Below are 24,857 nucleotides of genomic sequence, written 5' to 3'. Positions count from 1 at the left end.
GCGAAAGACTGGTGTCTGCCACAAATTTATGCAAGTAAAAAATAATTTTTATATTATTGACGAGTTAAACTCTGTTTTTCTCTTTTTAAACTCCCAAAGAGTTGACGTTATATAACGTGTGTGTCTGTAAATTGTGACTTTCTTCATGATTAACGGACATGTTTTTTGTATTTGGTTAATACGATAAAAAACCAACAAATGAACAATACTGAGGAATCTGTGTTTATTTAATAAAGAAAATTTTTAAAAGAAGTTTACATGTGTCTACTGAAGTAGACGATAAAAGAGTCTCTTGAAATTTTGTCAAGTGTTATTTTAACGGTGATTTTTTTTTTTTCGGAACTTTCCTATGTGTTGACAATTTTCTGTGAAAATAAGCATCTTGTTTTTGAACAATATTTTTTTTTTCTTCTCTGTGGTATACGTTAACTTGCTATTGATACATTTAAAAAGAAAATGACATCGGAACAAATAGCGACGTTGACAAAAACGTTAACTGAGAGTTTAATCGCTCAACAAAAAGCCCAAATGGATTTTCAAAAACAAATGCTAATTCAACAAGAACGTTTCGAAACTCTTGTAATGCAACAAACACGGATAATCGCTTATTTTGTGAAACGATTTTGTCAGAAAAATCTAAGGAGGGTGCTTTCAGATTTTTTTCGGCTGAGGGTATAGCGAACTCGCTTTCAGAGTTTAAATACGACCCAGAAAAAGGTGACACTTTTGCAGCCTATTATCGTAGGTTTGAAACGATATTTACAAAACGATGCGAGAAGTGGTCGGATGAGGAAAAAATAACACTATTACTCCAAAAAATGGGCACAGAAGAAAATACTAAATTCACGAATTTGATATTGCCTAAAAAACCGGAAGAGATCTCTTTTTCTGAAACGGTGAAAATTCTGTGTGTTATATTTGGTGAAAGAGATAGTCTTTTTCATACACGGTATAGGTGTTTAAATATGTCAAAAGACGAAACTGATGACATTGTCACATATGCGGGCAAAGTCAACGCCCCGTGTGAACTGTTTAAATTAAAGGATTTATCAGTGGACATGTTTAAGTGCTACATATTTGTCCAGGGATTGACAGCACCGAAGGACAAGGATTTAAGGTCAAGGATATTATCAATCATGGAACAAGACCCGGAAATGAACTTGCAAAAAGTGACAGAAGAATGTCAAAAATTGATAAATGTAAAAAGGGACACTACGAGGATAGAGGGAAAAGTCACATCCCAAGTACAGGTAGTAAAACAGAAGACATTTCCAAAAGACAAAGGGAAAAGTTTTGAATGTTGGAGTTGTGCGGGTCCGCACTTAAGAAAAAACTGCCCTTATAAAGACCAACGTTGTACCAAATGTGGCCTAGTGGGACACCGGGCATCCCACTGCCGAACTAAGCAAGGCAAAAGACGGAAATGGAAGCCAAAAGTAAATGTGGTCTTGTCCAAAGAAGAAATAAAACGAGGGAAACGGAAATTCGTTCACACACAAATAAATGGTCACTCAGTGAAGCTACTTTTAGACACAGGTAGTGACATATCAATTATCGACGAAGTGACCTGGAAGAGAATTGGTGGTCCAAAACTGAGAAAAACACAAAAAATTGCAAAAGGTGTTTCCGGAGAGCGATTAAAATTCATGGGAGAATTTAATTGCAGTGTTTCGCTTGAATCGAAAACTTTTTCCTCAAACCTTTCAGTTGTTCCAGGAATAAATTCTTGCCTTTTTGGAATTGATTGGATTGTTTTGTTTGATTTATGGGAACTACCCATAAATTCATTTTGCAATAATGTAAGAGCGTTGGAAAAGAAAAATTCCAAACAAAATGACCCTTTTCTGGCAGTGTTAAAAAGTGAATTCCCCAAAGTTTTTTCAGAGGGATTAGGAGTGTGCACCAAAACTGAAGTAAATTTTGAATTAAAACAGAATGTGAAACCTGTTTTTAGACCAAAAAGAAATGCGCCTTTTTCTTCAAAAGAAGATATTGAAATTGAACTAAAAAGACTACAGAAAAATGGTGTAGTCGAAAAAGTTGACTATTCTGAGTGGGCGAGCCCCACTGTGTATGTTAAAAGAAAAATAAGAAGATTTGGGTATGTGCCGATTTTTCTACAGGCCTTAATGACTGCCTGATGGATCATAGTTATCCACTTCCATCTCCTGAAGACATTTTTACAAAGATGAATGGAGGTAAAATTTTCTCCAAAATCGACTTATCGGAAGCTTTACCTTCAGGTAAAAGTCAGTGAAGAATGTTCTAAGTATTTGTGTATCAATACACATCTAGGACTTTTCCGACTAAAAAGACTTCCTTTTGGATTAAAAGTGGCCCCAGCACTATTTCAGCAAATAATGGATACGATGCTTGCTGATTTAGATGTTGCAATTGCATATTTGGATGACATCCTTGTCAAAAGTAAAAATGTACAGGAACATAAGGAACACATCAGAGCAGTTTTCCAAAGAATTGAGGAATTTGGTTTCAAGTTAAGTGCCGAAAAATGTGAATTCTTTTTAAAACAGATAAAATATCTTGTTCAAATTATCAACAGCCAAGGCAGAAGACCGGATCCTCAGAGAACAGAAGCAATCGAGAGGATGCCAGCACCCAATAATGTTGCCCAGTTACAATCTTTTTTGGGTTTGGCTCAATATTATGCTATTTATATTCCAAACATGTATAAGTTGAGAGCACCATTGAATGATTTGCTAAAAAAAGGACAAAAGTGGATTTGTTCAAAAGAATGCCAAAATGCGTTTGAAGATATTAAGAAATGCCTGCTATCAGATTTAGCTCTAGCACATTTTGATCCACAGAAAGAATTGATTGTTGCATCAGATGCAAGTGACTACGGAGTAGAAGCAGTTCTTCTCCATAAACTTGAAGATGGATCATCAAAGTCAATAGCCCATGCATCCAGATCACTTTTGCCGGCTGAAAGAAACTATTCTCAAATTGAAAAAGAAAGCTTGGCGATTATTTATGCCATTAAAAAATTCCATAGATTTATGGAAGGATGTTTACTTTCCAAACCGACCACAAACCCTTATTGACTATTTTTGGCTCTAAAAAAGACATATCTACGCACACTGCGAACAGACTCCAACGATGGAGCATAATTCTACTAAATTATAACTTTAAAATGGAGTACATTTCATCCAAAAATATCGGACATGCAGATGGATTGTCCAGGCTCATCCAAAAGTGTGCTGAACCTTTGGAAGACACAGTAATAGCTGCATTGACAGAGGAAAAAGAACTCTCCAGATTACTGTGCAACACAATCAGAGAGTTACCAGTGACTCTAGACAAAATAAATAAGGCAGCAGAAAAGGATGATTATATTGTGAAAATGAAAAAGTTGGTGCAACTAAATGGAAAATCAAAGAAAGACCCTAAAATTTTACCATTTTCCATTTGTGCTCAAACCTTGATGTACGCAGACAGAGTCGTCATACTGACTACGCTTCAGAGAAGAATTTTAAAAGAATTTCATAGTGGTCATCCAGGCATGTCGAGAATGAAAGCTTTAATGCGTGGATATACGTATTGGCCTAGGATGGACCAGGACATTGAAAAACTCGTAAGAGAGTGTCAAGGGTGTCAGCTAGCAGCAAAGGTACCACCTGTGCAGATACAACCGTGGCCAAAGACTGATACACTGTGGACTCGGTTACATATCGATTTAAATGGACATTATTTCTTAGTGGTCGTCGACAGCTTCACAAAATGGCCAGAAGCGTTTAAATACAAACACCCTACTTCGATGAGTACAATAGATGCACTAAGAGTTCTCTTCAGTCATTTTGGAGTGCCTAAAACTATTGTCAGCGACAACGGCACCCAATTTACCAGCAAAGAATTTGAAGAATTCTGCAAGGCTCTAGCCATTGAACATTTAACAACGGCAATCTACCACGCAAGATCAAATGGCCTAGCAGAGAGGTTCGTCGATACATTCAAAAGAGTCTTGAAGAAAAACCAAGGCATGGACACTGACGAGAAGAGTCTTGAACAATTTTTATCGGTGTACAGGATAACTCCAAACCCAAACACTGATACCGGTTCGTCACCAGCCAAACTGATGTTTGCACGGAAAATCAGATCTGTATTTGACAGAATTTTACCAAGTGCAACCAGAGTAACAACAACAAAAGAAAATTTTCCAACAAGGTTTTACAAACCTGGTGACAGAATATTCTTCCTGAATTACAGGAGTGGAAAAAGTTTTGGGAGGAGGGGATTATCATGAAAAGAATCAGACACATGCTATATTCTGTAAGAAGTAATAATTTCGACTGTCGCAGACATATAAATCAGCTAAGACCTCAACACACTGATGACTACAAACAGGCAGAAGAAAATGACCTGCCCCTAGAGGTTTTGTATGATTCTTTTAATATTCCCCAACCCTTAACAGAACTTACTCCAGATTTGAGAGTTCCAGCTTCTCCACCAACTCCACCCACTCAAACGATATTGAGGAGAAAAAGTACAAGGGTGAAAAGAAAAGTTGACCGGCTGAGTCCCAAGCCAAAAAGCAAACGATATTAAGCCAAATTCTCTTGGGAGGAGGTGTTATGGCAAGATGAGCAATTCACCGCAGGAACTTTTTATCGAAAGAATGTTATCACCGGTCACCGGTTGTGAGAGCCTTCCCTGGGCGGAAACACTTAAAAAACGTAACATGCTGTCTCTGTAAATATTCTCAATAAACTTCTCTATTTCTTTATTACTTCAGTACCTCTTTATCCATTTATTTCCCTGATGGAATACCTTTTCTTGAATATCCTTTTATTACGGCCACCCACTGCAGGATATATCAGGTTCTTATACAGGTAGAGAATTGCATCAGCAGTGAGATATCTACTGGAGAAGTAGAACGATCCCTCCATTTTTCCAGCAGCCTTAGCAACTGATTTGATGTACGTGCTCCATCTTCGATCAGGAGTAAAGGTCAGACCTAGAAACTTGTTAAAACATGGAACCTTCTCAAGACAAGAGCCATTCATTTCAATTGATGCCAGACGGGGATCAGAGCATTGATAATGGAAAGATAAAAGCTTGGTTTTAGATGCATTAAAATTAATCAGCCACCTCTTTCCCCATTGCACCACATGATCAAGATTAGAGGAGCAAGAATCAGAGAGAACTTGATCATTTATGGCCTTTGAAGTGTTGATATAGATGGTAGTGTTGTCACCATAAATGTCTCCAAATGATCTTAAGATGTTATTTGGAAGATTATTGATGAAGATCAGGAAGTTGAGTTGAGCCCAGGATGGATCCCTGAGGGACTTCAGCATTAATACTGAGAGCTTTTGATTTCTGCCCATCAACCACTATTCTTATGAACCTATCTGAGAGAAATGATTTAATAATTGAAAATATATTTCCAGCTATGCCGTAGCTGGATATTCTGTGGAGTAGACCTTTATGCCATATGCTATCAAAAGCCTTTGATATGTCAAGAGCAATTGCCCTAGAAAGGATGCCTCTGTCGAGAGAGTCACTAACCCTATAAGAGATAACTGTTAGCACATCTGCTGTAGATCTAGCAGAATGGAAACCATATTGCATATCACTGAGGAGGTTATTTTCGCTGAGGTGGTTGACTACTTCTCTATTTAACACAGATTCCAGCAACTTACTTATGATGCACAGTCATCAATCAATCTATTGGTCTGTATTGGGAAGGAGCTGACCGATCATTTGAATTTTTAAATACTGATGAGGTTTTCCAGGGTGTTGCGAAGCAATTTTCCTTAAGACAACGTTTCAACAGTTTTGTAAGTATAGGAGCTAGTTCTGGTTGAAACATTTTATTTTAGGAATGCTGTCAGGGCCAGTTGCTTTACTTGAATCAAGGTTTTTGGCAACATCACACACAGATATTTGTATGTCACATAACATGTTTTCAGACACAGGAGGAAATACAGGGGATTAGTGGCCCTGATTGCATATGGTAGAATTAGCTGCAAAGTTTTTGGCAAAGAGTAGATTACCTCAGGTCCATTGATGATGGTTGGGATAGAGCACACACTTCTATTCAGGACCTTGTTTGCTATTTGCCAAAACTGGTTGGTACCAAGCCATTGCTCAGCTACTCCTTTACAGTAGTTGCTGGCAGTCCTGAAAGCAGCTTTAGTCTCAGTACATTCATTATGTTGGAAGCAATGGAAATGGTAATTGCATGGCTGCGTGTTAGGTTTTTGCTTGAATATTTTGAAGGGTATGAAGTGGTTTATACCTACAATTAACGATTCCATCAGGTCTAATACTATAGAGGATATGTTCTTTTTAAAGATGAAACACAGCGGTAGATCTGATATAAATATATGAAAACTATCCCAGTCAACCATAGTGTATTGATATACTTTATGATGGAGAAGTATGCCGGAGAACTTATTGCATTTTGTTTTATCTTAACCGAGACAACCGAGCGGTCAGAAGATCCCAGTGGGGACAGAATGGAGGATGAACATAGCTCAGGGAAAGTTGTGAGAAAAAGGTCTAGGAGACTAGCATACTGACCATCAGTGTCTGGCACATGTTTTCACATTGTGAACATTGAAGTCTCCACAGACATGAATGTTAGCCGAAGGATAAGCAGACAGGATGTGGTCAATTTTCTTTTTCACTATTGTGTGGGTGATAGAGGGCAAATATAAATGCAGTGGTGTGAGCAAGTGCAGTTCAAAAGCACGTATAGGGTAATTTAGGGTCTACCCAGAGATGTCATACCACATGGAAAGCCATCTCTAATGTAGGCACATTCCATGCACATGGCGATCTTGGGGGGTCAGACTTTGATCTTAAATTAAAATATCTTTTAATTACGATCTCATCTAGGGAAATAGTCGGTTCAATGCCAGTTTCGTTTAGGAAGAATAGGTCTGGTTTGGTGTTCTGTAATTGGATTTCAACCTCTGGAAGGTTAGAATGTAGACCCCTAATGTTGGAGGAGACATGGTATTGGAAGTTGGGGGTCTGGTCTTAATTGTGTATATTTTCTGGAAACTTTTCATGATAGAGTTTTAGGATGCGTGGAATAGGTCGACAGACTTCATTAGAGCAGGGCAGAGAGGGAAAGTAAGGTAGAAAAAGAAGAGAAGACATTTTTTTTTTTTTTGCAGACCATGATAAGGTAAAGCTGTAACTTACCCAGTAATATGCTTGGTCCAGAATCCATTCACCAAATGCCAATACAGTACCTCCAGTACTTTGCACCTGCTGATAGGACAGCCTCCTTAGTGTTTGTTACGAATGTTTTAACACTACTTCTCTCCTTCCAAATAAAGTGTCAAAACACTAAATGCTTCATCGAAACAAAAAGAACAAAAACGAATCTTTGACCAAATGTTTTTTTAATGTTGTGCAGTTTTAGCATATATTTTTGTTTACCATATCTGACCTTCAAAAGAAATCATTTAATTTTTTTCATCTAATTTATTTATAGATTAAAAACTACATTTTTTAATCGATCAGGAATTTTTAAAAAATGATATATTTTACTAATTACTTTTTACTGCCTTCAAATGAAAAAAAAAGATGTTGTACACAAAACATATACTGCTCTATTCTACAAGATTTGTGCTGTTGCATAGGTTTGGTAAAAAGATAAAGAAGGGCCTGTGGTTTGAACAATATTTCCATATTCATATCCCGATTTAGTCAGAACATACTTTCAAGGAATGGTTTTAGTCTTCACATGGTGCATGGTTCTTTATTACATCTATTTTGTTGCATCAGCTGGAAGTTCTGAAGGATGGGATGGGGTACCTCTTGTTCTAAACATTGAGTAGTTCCCTGTCCTTCGTTGCAGAAAGAAGAACTTTGTCTATAAACCCTTTCCTTGTTTTTTTAAGCCTTGGAACAGCAACTTGTCTTCAAAAGAGTGCATGGCTTATTGTTTTGCTTGAACCTTTTTATGCTGGTAGGTTTTAAAGTGGTGGGTGTTGTTTAAAGCTGGATTAAGTTTCTTCCCATGTGAAGAACTATTCGATAAAATTTATAATCTATCTATCTATAAAAGTGAGAATGTGTTGAGGATACATCTCAACTTATATACGGAATGAATTTTTGATCTACAGACTTGAAATTTGTATATAGGATATTCAAACATCTGGAAAACTTTTTAAGTGACTTTCAATCAGAAACAAGGGCTGCTAAGGGGTCAAAATTGAAAAATTGGTACATGGGAGCCATCGGATTTTTATCTGTTTGCTAATTGTTTCACAAATACAAATGTACATGTATGATTAGTTCACATTACAGATCAGTTATGTTAAGAATAACTGCTGTAGTAATGCACTAAACCAATTACCTCCCAGATGTAACATTATCGGCCTAGCTCGCATACTAAACAAATGTCAATTTACTCGCTCTTCTGTTCGGCTCTATTTCCTATAAATAGCACTCCAATAAGTAACACCATGGTGGCAGCAGTGGGATTAAATAGCCATAAATAAATATATACAGAAAGAACAGCACTACAACAGCGACAAATAAAAGAAAATAACAGACAAAAAAAAAACTTTGCGCATGCACAGTCGGCCAGTGACCAACATGGGGATACAAATGAAGCCATATTGGAAAAAAAAAAGCGTGAGTACATATTATTTACACCTCTTAGAGCCCTGCTCTTGTAAAAAAACAAAAAAGAACAGAAATAATAACAATGATAATAATATTATTATTTGCCATTGAAAACATCAACAAACAATAAATTATGGCACACTTCCTACCGACTATGAACTACAGACCTCAGTGAAGAGAAATGAAAATGAACCTCTATATAGAGGATGAAGAAATTACTGAACGCACAAAGCAAGCTAGGAAAATATGCCGCAGTATAGGTGACCAAGGCCTAAGACGCCTAAATGCCAGTGGACTCACTGACGAGGAAAAGAAGTGTGGAATTTCTTAAAAAATCAACTCCGGGTGAATGTAAACTTCCGAATCCGCAGACTGCACCTAATGCAGTACCGTCAGAAACAAAACGAAATGCTGGACGACTTCCTTACCACATAAATGTGATTTTACAGATGAGGAGCTGAGCGAGAGATTAATAGAGCTCATTATTTTCTCAACACCATACGAAGCCGTCAGAAATGAGCTCTATAGCAAAGCAAAGGGGTTTAGCATAGCCAACCGAGGGTCGGAAAGTACGAAACCTTCACTGCTGGGAAAGAGGAACTAAACCAGCTCGGATGCCAAAAACTGAAAGAATCGACAACGTCAACTGAGGCAGGAAGTGTGGGAACTGCAATACCAGCCAAAAGCCCAGGCAATATCAAGCATATAATGATGAGTGTTTTGCATATGGAAGCAAGAGACACTAGGCAAGATGCTGCAGAAAGGCAAAAACTAAAGACCACAGAAGAAAAGCCAAGCACCGCAGCAATTCTCGCAGACACCGAAACCAAACCCCAAAGAGAACCGAAGGTAGGACATATGGGAAAAGTTTTGATCATATAGATACCGGCAGTGATGAGGACGCTTACCTGCAACACTTCCACTCCATCACCATCAGTGCAAAATGCATGGACAGCATCATTAAGAGACCTAGGGATGAGGCCTACACAACCCTGAACATCAGGCCACCCCACCTAAAGTGTAAAACGCACCACACCCTACAAATGAAAATCGACTCTAGGGCATCAGGCAACTTTCCAGCAGATGTATGGCAAATCTCAAGAAGGTCTGTCCATCTTAAAACCCTGTCCACACGTTAAACTGATCTCATACGGAGGTGAGCGCATCCAATGCCTGGGAACTATTAGCTTCCCATGCCAACAGAAGGACTCGGAGTGGACGAACACATTGTTCTAAGTACCAGGACCTGCAGTCGTGGGGCTCCCAACATGTGAAAGGCTGAGGCTTATCACAATTCATGTCGACACCCTCAAAAGATGTCCAGTTGCGCCCATCATGTCCATCGCCCAACTGATGTCCAATTTCCCAAATCAGTTTAACAGGATAGGAAATTTTAGTGGGACTGCCAAACTCCTACTGAAGGAAGGTGCCGAGCCTTTCATTGACCATCCACGGAAATGCAGCATCCACCTCAAGGATAAAATAAAGGCGGCAATCAATAGGCTCATTGAGGAAGATGTGCTCATGAAGGTCGAAGAACACACAGATTGGTGCTCCAGCCTTGTGTGCAGCACAAAGAAAGATGGGTCGCTTTGAATATGCATGGATCCACAGAAGCTTAGTGCAAGTCTCAAGAGGTGCTCGCACACAACTGTGGCGGAACTGAACCCAGCTTTTGCAAAAGCCAAAGTATTCAGCAAACACGATGCCAAGGCTGGATACTGGTCGATACACCTGGATGAAGAGTCACAGCTCTTGACAATCTGAAGGACACCTTTCAGATGGGTATGCTGGAAACGCTTACCATTTGGCCTTAACGTTTCCCAGGATATTTTCCAAGCAAAAATGGACCAAATCCTAGAAGGTCTAGATGGTGTGGCCAGTATTGCTGATGATGTGGCAGTAATTGGCCAGAACGACGAAGACCACAACATCAATCTACACAAATTCACGACCCGGGCAGCCGAAATGGGTCTTGTCTTTAACAGCCAGAAATGCTTTATAAAACAGCCCACCATATCTTTTTTGGGGAATGTCTGTAACCCCTCCAGTGCAGCTCAACTCAGGTGCATAGGCTCATGATTGAAATGCACCTGTAGACGATACCTGTGGCATTACCCGTGGTTTCGTCTAGTGGTCGAATTCGTCTTCGGGTCGTCGTCGGTCTCTCACCGGTTCTGCTTTCAAATCAGCTTCCAACCGTCACCTGGGCTATCAGAGAAATATATTGCAGTCACAACGGCGTTCCAATCAAAGAAAAGAAAGTCAAAACTTAATTGGTTTTTCTTAACACAGAATTGATTATTGTCTTTGACTTTACAATATAATAGTTACACACTGGCTAGTCATGCAACTTAGGGGGCTGGCAGTTTTGTTTCTTTTACCAAGTTCTCCGTTCTTCATCTACCATCAGTACACGGGAAGGGATCAGTGAAAAAAGACACCAATTAGCTAAGTGTCTTGTTTTTATCAAATTAGTAATTCCTTCTCCCACCTTTTTGGAGTCACTCTTTCTCTCTTTCCTTTCCTCTTTTGAATTTCCTCTCTCTCTATGTTTCCCTAATTTCTACTCCTTCTCTCGACTTTTATCTATACCAATTTTTAACCCTCATTGCACTGAGCTGTTACTTATTATGTAATTAGGAGCTATTAGTCACCTCCATGTCGACCATGTCACTCAACAGGGTTTTAAAAACAACCTCTTCATTGTTAACAGATTTTTAACAGCCATGATATTGGAACAAATTCTCGTTTATCTTTCTCTTAAAAACCCCACCCCGGCCCTGATGTGATAAGTGACAACTATTTATCTCCATGAGTCAAACATTTTCGGCTGGCGACCCTGTATTACTTTTTCTGCCAACTCAAGAATCTCATTATCATATTTATTTATTTATTTATTTCCCATCGAAATATTCCTATTTCTTCTCTCATAAACATCTGTTTTTCCTTGACCAAGTGTCAGTATGTCCCCCCCCCATGCCTCATCCTCTCCCATCCTCTATTTGAAAAGCAAGATCATCTGTTGTCACCAGGGATCTCGTCATATCCGCCCCTTCCTTTCACTTGTCAATTAGTCATAATTGACATATATGCGACCTGCACCAGAAGCCTGACCCTTACTAGCAATTCTACAATCAGTCAATAAAAAGCAATTGATAAAAATTGTCCATTTAGCATGCAAAAATGTTCTAGGATCAGTTGTCTCTGGTGTGAGGGGGAGGGTGACATAGCGAGAGAGAGAAAAAAACAGTAATAAAACAACCAAAAATCACAATCTGCCAGCCAGCCCCCATACTCTAAAACAAAAAAAAAGAATCGAATGAAAAAAAAACAAAAAAAAAAGGATAATTGTTCACTCTAAAGTCCAAGAGTCTTCATATGGATGTCAACCAACACGCACCCATGCAATTTCAAGCTTCAACAGCTCGCGAGTAAGCGATTTTATATTCGCCTACACATGCATCTATTTTTTTTTATTTTTTTTTTGATTGCTTAACTCCCATTTTTTTCACTTTACTAGTCCTTTAAAGATGACTAAACCATGTACATGCAAACCAGTTTCTTTCTTTCTTTCTTTCTTTTCAGTCTTATCTACCTTGTCTGTGTTTGTGGATGTGCATGTATATGTATTTTAGATCAGGTAACAGGAGAAATGACAATTCGATTTAGGGACTAATCATGCAATGAAAATGTCTTTCAGTTCCTACAAAAATGAGGTTCCTCCCACCTCTTACATTTACGCGTCATTCTCCTCATCTCTCTGTTACGTCCTTTTTTCTTCTTTTTTTTTATTTTCTAACAATGTCCAACCTTACAGCAGGTGCCATTGTTTCGGCTACCATCTCGGATATCTCTTTTGCAGTTGGCGTTCCCTATCGGAGGCTGCAGCTCTTGTACTCTGTCTTGATCTAGACATGGTGCACTCATTGGCATCCCCCTTTAACTCAGGTGCTCGTATTGTCCGTGTCTTAGTTTTACCCCACCTTTTCCTATGTTTTATCCCAGGCCACTATGTTAACCATATCCTCACCCCCTCTTGGGTTCTGTTCACCTACAGGACATAGTTCTCTGAGCCTCTGCCCTTCCGACAGCGTGACGCACCCCCAGTGCAACATAGCACTGCAGTACCTGTCTAACGAGGTCCACAGGCAACCTTAAATCAACCTGTATTTTCAATAATACGTCTCTCAACCTTCCCGGGGCTACTATGCTGGGGTGACAGGTTTTCCGATGACAACACATCTAACTGCGCACATACATGTTCCGAGTTAATATCAGCGACTGTCCCGCCGGCCACAGCCAACAATTTAAAATATGTCTACACCAGATAGTCCAGTTCTTACAGTCCTGTCATTATGGCGTCAATTATATTGGTTACTTCTCCTCTAAATATCTGCACCTGGAAAAATAATCCTCTCAACTGGCCCTGAACAACATTGGTGACATTTGGCACAGACTCACTATTTTCGCCAACAATGCCAGCACTTTCGGATCGCTCTCTATCGTTTCTAATTTCTCCGCTTAGGAGATTTCTCATCCTTAGTTATCTCCTCGCCAGCTCGGTCCAACCACATGTCACCGGACCAACTTGACAGTTAACGCCTCGCTATCGCACGAGAAACTCTATCCTTTTCTTTCAATTAATCTCTCCAGGTGCGAACATCACGCACCTGATTTACTCGCAATGGAAAAATCCATCTAAAAATAATAAATCACCTTTTGCGCACAATTGAGTGTACCACACTTCACTCAGTGATGCTAATAATTATTTCCAATTATTTCCATTCAGTCTTGCGGCCTCTTTGGCCCTTATTTCGGAATTTAAGAAATCCTTCCTGACTGAGGCAAAATTCAAATTCCTCCAAAAGTCAGTCTAACCGCCGAAATTAATGCTTCTAATTATCCTCAACTGAACTACCCTAAAATATGTTCAGTTTACTACACGAAATCCTTCTAGACTGAGGTACAAAAATATTTTTTTTTTCAAAAAATCAATTCAACTCTCGGAAATTTAAATCTCCATTTTTTTCTTGCTGCATACACAAAACATAACTCTGCACAGTTTAATTCTCACAACAGCGTTCAACATCGCTACATAAAAATGCAGCCGATATTCAGCTAAAATGTGTCGTCAAAGTTCACGAACTGCTCCATTACTTAAGCCTCCTCTCAAAAGTAAGTGCCGATAACATCACGTGGTTCTCTTGACAGTCCAAAACTGCTTCCCTACGATTTAATTATTACAGTTTTCTTTCAGCTGGGAAAATCTCAGGCCAAGCCTTTTTTTTTTCCAACAGTTTAAATTCCTCCAAGACACTCTCGCTCAATACGCGACTTTCTCGTGCTAAATTACTCTCTCCGTTTGCCAATTTAATCACTGCGAGATACTTCTAAATTACTTATTGCTCTTTTCTGCTATTCAAGGCGCCCCCCCCCCCGCTGGAGCTTTCCATTTTAGTCCTTAGCTACCTCCAAGGCCAGTCCGCGACACAATCTGCCAACAGTGCGAACACATGGGGGCCCTCCATGCATCCACAGAGAAAACAATTGCACCACATTTCAACCAGGAGATGTCGTTCCAAGCTCCCGTCTCTGTCCTACTAACCCCCACTGGTCCTTGGTGGAAGGACCTCACACTACTCCTGGGACAGGGAGTCCCTTGCTCCCCTCAACGGCAGCCTCTCCCCATTTGCTGGAGCCAGGAGATAGGTATTGGACACTCTTCATCTCATTCGCTCGACTCCTCAGCTGACTCTGCGGTCAACTGCCATTCAACTCTCTTTTCTTTACGAGTCGTGGCTACTCTTCGTGGCCTCCTATAGCTGGTGGAGTGGAACCCTGCAATTTCCCGTTCCAACTTTCCGTCCGTCTCTATATTTCTAGACTCTATAGAGGTCGTTTCTCTTGTCTTAAACCGTCGCTCGGTGTCATCCCTATAGTCATCCGGAACTCTGTCCTCATCTCGCGTTTGACTACCCCCGGGATTCTTTATCTTTTTACCCGTCTCCTTCATCCAAACTTGGTTACCCTGTCTTAACTGTCTAGTAAACGCTGCCTTTTTTTCTTCTTGACCTTCCTGGTCCTATTCGTCCTATCGGCCGTCACCTTAGGGACCGTCCCTGATTCTCGGACCACTGGATCTGTAAGAGTTACTCCCTCCTTATTTACCTTATACCTCGCTACCCGGTTGACCTAGGACAATTTTCCTCCCTGTTCCTTGGTGCTATCCACCTTGCCCATACAGGACCCGACCGTTCTTGGGGGAAGCTTCCTGTTGCTGTCAGCTCCCACAGGAAGAGGGACAGACCTTGTGTCACCTAGTGGTATCTCCACCCCTCTCACCGTTAGCGTGTCTGGATTAAAACTTAGAGTGGTTCCCCTCGCTCGGAGCCAATCCTCTCCCAGAATCATTTCGTTGCATAGCCCGGATACCACATACAGGGGGAAATTCTCTTTCTTTCCGGCCGCTCGTACAGGTAGCCATACCTTCCCTGCCACCGACATCCAGCTACTGTCAGCCTGACTGAGCTCCACATCCGACGGGTACAACCTTCTCCTCCCTGCTACCATCTGACAGACGTCCACGTCTATTAAGGATATTAGCGCACCGGTGTCAACCAGAGCCTTCACCTGCATGGCTCCTATCGTCACATTACAGGTGAGTTCTCCCTTTTTGGTGAGCGGAGGGGACACCTGGGCTGTCCTCTTCTCCTGTTTCAGGGTTCTCTCCTGGTACCCCGCTCCCGTGAGCCTCGCAACTTGTGACAGTGGTTTCTTTCCAACCCTACCTGTCTGCCCTACCTCTCTTTCTCTACAGGTTCGCCGAGGGGGTGGGGTTTGGTTCTGATTCCTTCTCTCCAGAGGATCTTTCACCCTCGAGTGGCTTTTCCTCCGGTCAGGACAGTCCCTCCTAATATGTCTCAGGTCTCCACACCGCCAGCACCTGTGGGACTGGTGGCTGTAGGAGAAGCGGTCATTTTTGCCTTTTCTCTGACACGCATTCAGTTTGGTCTTTACGATGCCCACTCTGACTCTCCCCTTCTGTCGGGGTGTCTTCTCGTAGACAGTGGGGCACACACTTGACAGATGTACCTCACCCTTACAGGTTCAGCATATAGCTCTGTTCCTGCCTTGGGTGCGATAATAGGACCTATATCGGGGGTCCCCTGTTCCTTCTCTGGGTTCTGTTTTCGTTCCCCAATACCCCATGACTCTGGCCCTTGACCTGGTCTCTGGACACTCTCTGCCTTCCGCCTCTTCACTTCCACCTCGAGGCCTTCCCTCCATTATCTGTGCTTGCAACCAAGCATGGTTTTTCGCCACTCTGCGTGCCTCTTCTAGAGTGTCTGGGCAACTCTTCAGCACCTCCATTTTGGCGGTCTCATCTCGCAATGCATCTACCATTACGTCGATTAACATTGCCTGCGTGGTAGCCATGTTCCGGTGCTGCACAACTGGATATGCGAGGATTGCCAGTTCCTGCATGCGGTTGCCCATCTACATCCTCCCCGGTGGCCATCTATTCGGGATAGCTCTCTTACTGCTTGGACCATCGTCTTTTCGCCGGCAAACTTTCTTTTTAACCGTTCACGAAAATCGGTCCATGCTATGCCTGGGTTATCTTCTATGCACCTGCATATAAACTTCGAGGCCGCCCCCGTCGCCGGCCAACAAAACCATCTCCCTATCTGTAAGACCATATATTGTCACGTTTTCTCTACTGTCGCTATCCATTCCCCTACTCCCTTCGCATCTCCTCCATACGAGGGTATACTTATCCCCCACAGTGGTCGTTCCATGGTCATCTGTAGCTCTACGGTCTCTACTGATCCCTCCCCCACTGACTGGTTTGCTTCGCTTGCTCCCCGAGAGACCATCGCCGTTCCCACTCATGCTCTTTCTACCACCCAGCAACAAAACTACTGTCAACTCCGTGTAAAGTTGAAATTCAAAATTCTAAACACAGACCGAGCACCAAAACTGAGCAAAGAATGAAAAGGGGACCAAAAGGGGACTTACCCTGTCTCTTACTGTCTGCTCCTTCTGCTGTCTTCCACCGCTAGGTGGCTGTTTACGTGAGCTGGCCCAGACCAGTCGATTGACTACAGTCCGTGGTCTGGCTATGCTCTCAGAGTCTCTTAAAAAAAATAGGAACGATGTACTTTTCTTCCGTTCGTTTTCTTTTTTTTTTTCAATTTTCCTTCCTTTCCCTCACAGGGAGATTTTGTGTTTTTGAGAGATAAAAAAAAAATTTGTGTGCCCATGGAAATTCGTTCGCACGTCTCTTAACAAAACGAGATATTCTGGATCATCGGCACCAAACTGTAACCCCTCCAGTGCAGCTCAGCTCAGGTGCATAGGTTCGTGATTGAAATGCACCTGTAGACGATACCTGTGGCGTTACCCGTGGTTTCGTCTAGTGGTCGAATTCGTCTTCAGGTCGTCGTCGGTCTCTCTCCGGTTCTGCTTTCAAATCAGCTTCCAACCGTCACCTGGGCTATCGGAGAAATATATTGCATTCACAACGGCGTTCTAATCAAAGAAAAGAAAGTCAAAACTTAATTGGTTTTTCTTAACACAGAATTGATTATTGTCTTTGACTTTACAATATAATAGTTACACACTGGCTAGTCATGCAACTTAGGGGGCTGGCAGTTTTGTTTCTTTTACCAAGTTCTCCGTTCTTCATCTACCGTCAGTCCACGGGAAGGGATCAGTGAAAAAAGACACCAATTAGCTAAGTGTCTTGTTTTTATCAAATTAGTAATTCCTCCTCCCACCTTTTTGGAGTCACTCTTTCTCTCTTTCCTTTCCTCTTTTGAATTTCCTCTCTCTCTATGTTTCCCTAATTTCTACTCCTTCTCTCGACTTTTATCTATACCAATTTTTAACCCTCATTGCACTGAGCTGTTACTTATCATGTAATTAGGAGCTATTAGTCACCTCCAGGTCGACCATGTCACTCAACAGGGTTTTAAAAACAACCTCTTCATTGTTAACAGATTTTTAACAGCCATAATATCGGAAAAAATTCTCATTTGTCTTTCTCTTAAAAACCCCACCCCGGCCCTGATGTGATAAGTGATAACTATTTATCTCCATGAGTGACTCGTCAAACATTTTTGGCTGGCGACCCTGTATTGCTTTTTCTGCCAACTCGAGAATCTCATTATCATATTTATTTATTTATTTATTTCCCATCGAAATATTCCTATTTCTTCTCTCATAAACATCTGTTTTTCCTTGACCAAGTGTCAGTATGCCCCCATGCCTCATCCTCTCCCATCCTCTATTTGAAAAGCAAGATCATCTGGTGTCACCAGGGATCTCGTCATATGTCTACACCCCTAATGGAATAAAGCCAGACCCGAATAAGGTACATGATATAAAGAAGATGTCAAACCCACAAAACAAGGGGGAACTGCAACACTTCTTGGGTACGTTGAACTACCTGTCCCCATACATTCCCAACTATGCTGAGAAGGCACACCCACTACACGGTCTTCTTAAATCCCAAGCACCATGGGTTTGGGACCTTGAACACCAAAGGTGCTACGACCAGCTTAAAGAGATGATTTTCTAGGACACATGCCTGTCATACTACGACCAGGCCAAGCCTATAACGCTCGAAGTGGACGCTTCACAGAAGGGCCTGGGAGTTGCCCTGATCCAGAATGGTGAACCAATTGCATTTGGATCGAAGACGCTTACCGATGCCCAAACCCTGTACAGCAACATTGAACGGGAAATGTTGGCCGTGGTGCATGGTAATCAACGGTACCATACATACCTTCACGGAAAAACCTTTTCTGTCATCACGGACCATAAGCCACTGGTAACAATCTGCGCCAAGCCACTCCATTCAGCACCACACCGGTTACAGCGCATACTGCTAAAGATTCAGGGGTACAGCTACAACATCATGTATAGACTGGCCAGTGAAGTGATCCTCACTGACACACTAAGCCAGCTATCCAACTCTGACAACAACAGATCAATTGAGTTGGATGAGAGGGTTGACAACCTAAACACAGAGGTCAACAAAGACCAAACCATCTCAACCATCAACTTCTCACAGGAAAAGCAGAAGGTGCTATGGATGGAAACTATCAGAGACCCAACCATGAATTTCATCGAGGAGGTTATACACTAAGAATGACTTGACAACATCCGTGATTTACCTACAGGGATCCGTCCATACTGGTCTTTCTGCGATGCACTTGCTGTCGAATCGGGAATTTTATTTAAAGGCAGACAAGTTCTCAACCTAGAAACCATGAGAGAAGACATTCTCCACCAGCTCCACCAAGCCATCGAAAAAACATGCCGATTTACCAGAGAATGTGTGTACTGGATCAATATCAATAAGGACATTGAAAGGATGTGCAAGTCGTGCACACTATGCCAAGAGTACAGGCACGAACCACTGCTTCCACACAACATTCCATCCCAGCCTTGGAAGCTTATCACATCCAACATATTTGAAATTGATGGACAAAAATACCTACTCACCATTGACAGATACTCTAAATATCCCATCGTCGATGAAATGACATTGCCTATAACCAGCAAGGCAGTGGCAGACAAAATCAAATACTATGCCTCACTTTTTGGTCACCCAGACGAAATTAATGGGCCCCAGTACTCTGGACATGCCTTCCAAAACTTCATAAAATCCTGGGGCATAAGACATGTGACAAGCTCACTCCACTATGCCAGAAGCAATGGCTTTGTGGAAAGACATGTGAGACATATCATGTCGATCATAAAGAAGTGCGAAAGGGAGAGAACTAACATCCATCTTGCTCTGCTTCAAGCCAGGGCAACACCAATAGATAGCAAACTCCCTTCACCAGCCGAAATGCTGTTTGGCAGACCAATACCTACCACTCTACCCAGCCTGTCAAAACCAGACAAAGAAAACCACCGCAACCAACTACAGGCAAGGTCGTCAAACATGAAGACCCACCATGATCAGCACAGCGGAGCCAGACCACTACCACCACTATATCCAGGTCAATGTGTGCAGATACTTAACAGGATGGATCACACATGGCACCCGGGGACCATCCTCAAAAATGATGAGGGACCCAGTCGAAACGTCTAATGGCGCAAGACTCCGTCGCAGCTGCACCCACCTGCGTGCCGTACATTTCCAAGCAACTAAGAAAGTATGCTTTCAAATCCCTGAACCTGATATCCCATATGATATGACCAAGCTACAGGAAACAAAGGCTGAGGACAAAACCAACGAAACCAACAACAACGGGACAAAAGCAGGTATGGCCCACTCTAAACCAAATCTGACAGAACTATGAGAACACCCTTACGATACAAAGATTGACCCCACTCCACAAACCAATGACATGAACTGTCACAAAACACACACACACAAATATACACAATGAACTAAACAGGGGGGATGTTGTAGTAATGCACTAAACCAATTACCTCCCTTTGTACAGGCCCGGATGTAACCTTACCAGCCTAGCTCTCATGCTAAATAAACGTCGATTTACTCACTCCTCTGTTCAGCTCTATTTCCTATAAATAGTACTCCAATAAGTAACACTTCAATAAGTAGTTTGAAAACACTTTTTAAAGATTGTATCATGCTGGTCTAATGGTTGTACTTGACTCACAGTCTTTAGGTTTTGATTACGATCTCAGCTTGAGTATTTTTCTTTTTTACTTACAAAAAAAAAAAAAACTAATACTCGCATGCATATGTCTCAGTTTCTGTATTAATTAAAATATATTTATGGATATTTTACGACTGGGCAATGCTGGATGGCCTGCTAGTATAATCCTACCTTAAGCGGTTCCTTTTTTAACATCCAGAAACAAACATTAGCGTTTAAACGAAGATATATGTTGTAACAGAGGTGAGAACCATAAAAAAGAAAACCTTAAAAATGATGCAAATATAAAGTTACAAAATGCACATTGAATTTAATGATGTAGTCAGCACGAGCATATGTAGGAAACAATTCGAATCAGTATCTTTTCATTCCAAGCATCAACAAAATTGGAAATCGATATCATTGCTCTTAGATTGGCAAGAGACCAATGAAGAATGCAATAAAAAACATACAAGAAGTGATAATTTGTAATTACTAAGTTTGAGTTATTTTTGAACCACCAAAAGAATCGGCATTCAACATATTTTTATATATTTTGTGCATGTGGTTAACAAATAATTATTTAAACAACTGCTGAAAGAAACAATGACTGACATGTACTCGTTTGTTGTGTAAACTGAGTAGTTTACTTTTATGAGTTTATTTGAATTTTATTAGTCCATCGAATATAAAAAGTTTGTTTTTCTCTTTAGGTGTTGGGACATCAATTTGGTCTCCTTTAGCATCAGGAATTCTAACTGGCAAGTATGACGATGGAGTTCCAATTTATTCACGAGCAGCTCTCAAGGTTGGTGCTCAATGGTCTATTTAATTTCTGACATTACAATTTTTTTTGCAGCAATTGAATTGTTTTTTACTAGAATACTTTATACTTGATTTTATTATAAGCATACAATAACGGTTCTCCCCTTTTTTTTTTCCTCGTTAATTTTCTTACAAACAATTGCTGGCTCTCTTGCACTTTAGGCAACTGGAAATTAGGAAGATAGAAAAGGAACAGCAGTTGTCTGACACTGGTTGAAAGAATGCCATTGATTGGATAGAGAAATTATGACGTCATTTTATAAATAAACAATTTCTTAAACAATTTTTTACGCGTAATTTTAATCTATATATATAAAAGCGAAAATGTATGTATGTTTGTTTGTTTGTGTGTATGTGTGTATGTTTGTGTGTCTGCTAAAAACTTTCGACACACGCGACGAAAATTCACAAACTCGGTATCATATCAAAGCCTCATCCTTCGCTTGAAAAATATCGAAAAATTGGTCCAAAACGTTAACTTTTTCACCCCGAAATCGACAATTTTCAACAAAAACGGGTTTCTCGTAATGATGCCCGATTCTACGCATGCGTCAGATGACGTTATGACCTGATTTACTTTAAATAGTTGAAAAACCAAACACATTTAATCTCCGTCACTTTAGCGCAGTTGGTTAGCCTGTTTGTTCATTATCTAAACGTTTTGGGTTCGAATCGTAGTGCGAGATGATTTTTTTTTTCGATTTTTTAAATTTAAATATTGAACCCTGTATTATTTAAGCCATTTTTCACGTAACGTTTGTTTTCCTGGTTTTTTCTTTTTTTTTTTTTTTACTTCGCTTATTCTTAGCGACACCCAGGTATCCACCGATTTTTAAATTTTAATATCAAAACAGGCTTATTTAAGCCATTTTTCACGTGTTTGTTTGCTTTACATTAGATTTTTTTGTGTTTTTTTTATGTTTTGATTACACCCCCCCTTCCCCCCCCCGCTTAATTAAAACGTTGTTTTCTTTTCTTACTTCGCTTATAACAATGCTTACATCGTCGTCGTCGTAACACTCGACGACTTTCAAACATCTTTCACTGGCTGGCCAATTTTATTTTCAAACTTCGCCTCAGGGCTTCGGGTTCCATGCTACCCCCCCCCCCCTTCCCGGTTTCTTTTTTATTTAACACCACACACACCTACAAACACCCGGGCAACGCCGGGTACCCCTGCTAGTCTATATATATAAAAGCGAAAATGTATGTATGTATGTATGTTTGTGTGTCTGCTAAAAGCTTTCGACAGACACAACAAAAATTCACAAACTTGGTCTCATATTAAAGCTCCACCCTCTGGACGACAAATATCGAATTTTTGGTCCATTAGGACCATCAGAAGTGGGTCAGCTGATCGGTTTTCTGCAGGGGGGTGCCCCCCAAAAAAGTGACAATTTAATGATATTTATACGTAATTTAATAAACGCTGAGTCATGTCACGTGACCCTGACGTAAGCAAGCTGCAATGGCGATATACATATGAAAACATTGAATAGAGACTTTTGTTATCGGTAAAAAAGACACATCATACACATCAAAATACAACAAATTCACGTTAGGAAAATGTTACCAAAGTTTTTAGTACATTAAAAATAATTAGATATGATAGTTAAACGAAAAATAACAAGCCAAAAATGTGAGGTAAAAAAAAAATACGCTTACAAAAAATATTAACAATCGATGTTTTTACGAAAAAAGACAACAACGCGAGACGCCATTTTCCGTTTTAGTAGTTTAGAGTAAGGAAGACGAAGTGAGAGAGAGAGAGAGACACGCAAACAGAGAGAGAGCGAAAGAGAGAGAGAGATGTCTAGACAGGAAACGAGATTCGTTTTACTGTTTTAAAATGTAAATAAACATATAAGAGTGATTGTATTTGATCACATCCCAGGCCTATACCCTCCTTATTTTCGAGTAATGTTTGTTTCTACGAAAATGATGAGACCGCTTGAATTCAAGGAACAGCTACTACACTTTGATCTTAGCCAAAAGACCAAGTAACCGTCTTATACAGCTTAATTTTCTCCCGAGCATTATCTCCTAATAAAAAAAGATGCATAATTTATATTTAGATGTCATATTCCAAAAATCACAGAACGCCATCCTTATTTTGGATTGATGTTTGTTTCTCTCCTTATTTTCTTAGTGGGGGTGGGGGGAGAAGGATGAAACCACTTTAATTCTAAGACAGATACTACACTTTGAGCTTAGTCAAAAGACCAAGTAACCGTCTTATACAGCTTAATTTTCTCCCGAGCATTATCTCCTATTAAAAATAGATGCATAATTTATATTTAGATGTCATATTCCAAAAATCACAGCTGAACTAAAAACATTATTATTTAGAAGGCCCTCCTTCTTTTCGATTGACGTTTGGTTCTCTCCTTATTTTCTTAGTGGGGGTGGGGGGAGAAGGATGAAACCGCTTTAATTCTAAGAACAGATACTACACTTTGAGATATTAAATCTTTTATTCATGTTAAAAAAAAAAAAAAAAAAAAAAAAAATCAACGATGAACAAAAAACTTAGGCACATGGCCAACTCAAAAGGGGGGATTTTGGGGGTCGTTGGTCATCCTTGTCACTCCAGAACTAAACAAAGTCAAAAGTTTCTCCCAGCTAGTATCTTCTTTCACCATAATACCGCATTCACCCTTTCATATTGGGGGACGTCCTAGTAACTCCCAATTTTTAAAACATTTTTTATTGACGTGTAAAAACAAAAAAGATAACAATAAAATGGTAACAATAATTCATTTGTGTCGAGGGAGGGGGAAGAAAAAACAAAAGGTGATTAGTAGGACCCTCCCAACCCCGTCTAGTTGATAGACTGCCCGTTCCACTAGGTTTGTAAAAGGAACCTCGCTTCTGCGGGTCAGTCTCTAGGTGGGGATGCCCTCTAGATGGGGGTGAATGGAGAAAAGAAAATTTTGTGGGTAAGGGATGGAGGTTAGTTTGTATTTCTTTTTCTCCAAGATGGGTAAAATTTAGAGGAACGGGTTAAAACAAAAATTGCAGGTAAGAGGGGATGGGGATCTTGGAGGCTTCCTAATCGGGGAGGGATGGAACACACACTCAGCTAGCTGAGAGACTACTTGTTTAATTTAACTTTACAGAACTGCGCGTTCCACACCTAGGCGGGGAACACGTATTCAAATTTGGCTCCTCTTCGTACACACAGACTTGCCACATGTATCCATCTTCTGTCAAATGCCGCGCGATGCAGCCTTCTTCTATCACATCTGATCTTCACCCGTAGTTGGTGTTTAAAGAACGCGATCAGATCTTGATCAGAAAAAGACAACACCCCCCGGCAACCTTGCAGACGCGACGTCCAAATCACCATTCTCGCCACGGCCAGAATCGTAACGTAGACCATTTGTCTTTCCCGGTCCCACGGCGGCCTCACGTTGTCCACAACATTGGATACAGTAATTGGGCGAGGATGCTCAGGATCGATGCGAGCCGTCACCCCACTGACATACGACCAGTACTGGCGGAGTTCGCGGCAATCGAAGAAAGCGTGATCCGTAGTTTCCACAGCCGTTGTCCCACAACGGGGACAATCAGGCGACTCCAGAAACCCAGAACTGCATTGTATGTTGTTGAGTGGAAGTGCATTTCGGGCCAATCGCCAGGTCAGAGAGAACTCCGAATTGTTCAGATGACTCGAACCTGGCGCCCAGCTCCACGCGGAGCGGATCTCACTCTGCTGCCACCCCAAACGCGCGCATAGCGGGTCGTCAGCGGCCCCCTTCACTAGATCCCTGTGGAGTTCCCTACGGGTAGCAGTCACAA

General features: G+C 40.9%; 1 protein-coding gene across 2 annotated transcripts in view; it reads left to right on the top strand.

Moving 5' to 3' along the window:
- The window catches only part of LOC145269054 (voltage-gated potassium channel subunit beta-2-like), a 1,304,007-nt gene that overhangs the window by 1,143,802 nt on the left and 135,348 nt on the right, over positions 1-24,857 (top strand). For both annotated transcript variants that reach the window (XM_080124659.1, XM_080124661.1), the window contains one exon: positions 20,945-21,039. In XM_080124659.1, the coding sequence (XP_079980785.1) occupies positions 20,945-21,039 (95 nt within the window). The remainder of the gene's footprint in view (positions 1-20,944; positions 21,040-24,857) is intronic.

Source organism: Euprymna scolopes, chromosome 4, assembly GCF_053919585.1.
Source record: "Euprymna scolopes isolate OS-2025 chromosome 4, ASM5391958v1, whole genome shotgun sequence".
Lineage (NCBI taxonomy): Eukaryota > Metazoa > Mollusca > Cephalopoda > Sepiida > Sepiolidae > Euprymna > Euprymna scolopes.
This window is presented reverse-complemented; position numbering and strand designations above follow the sequence as displayed.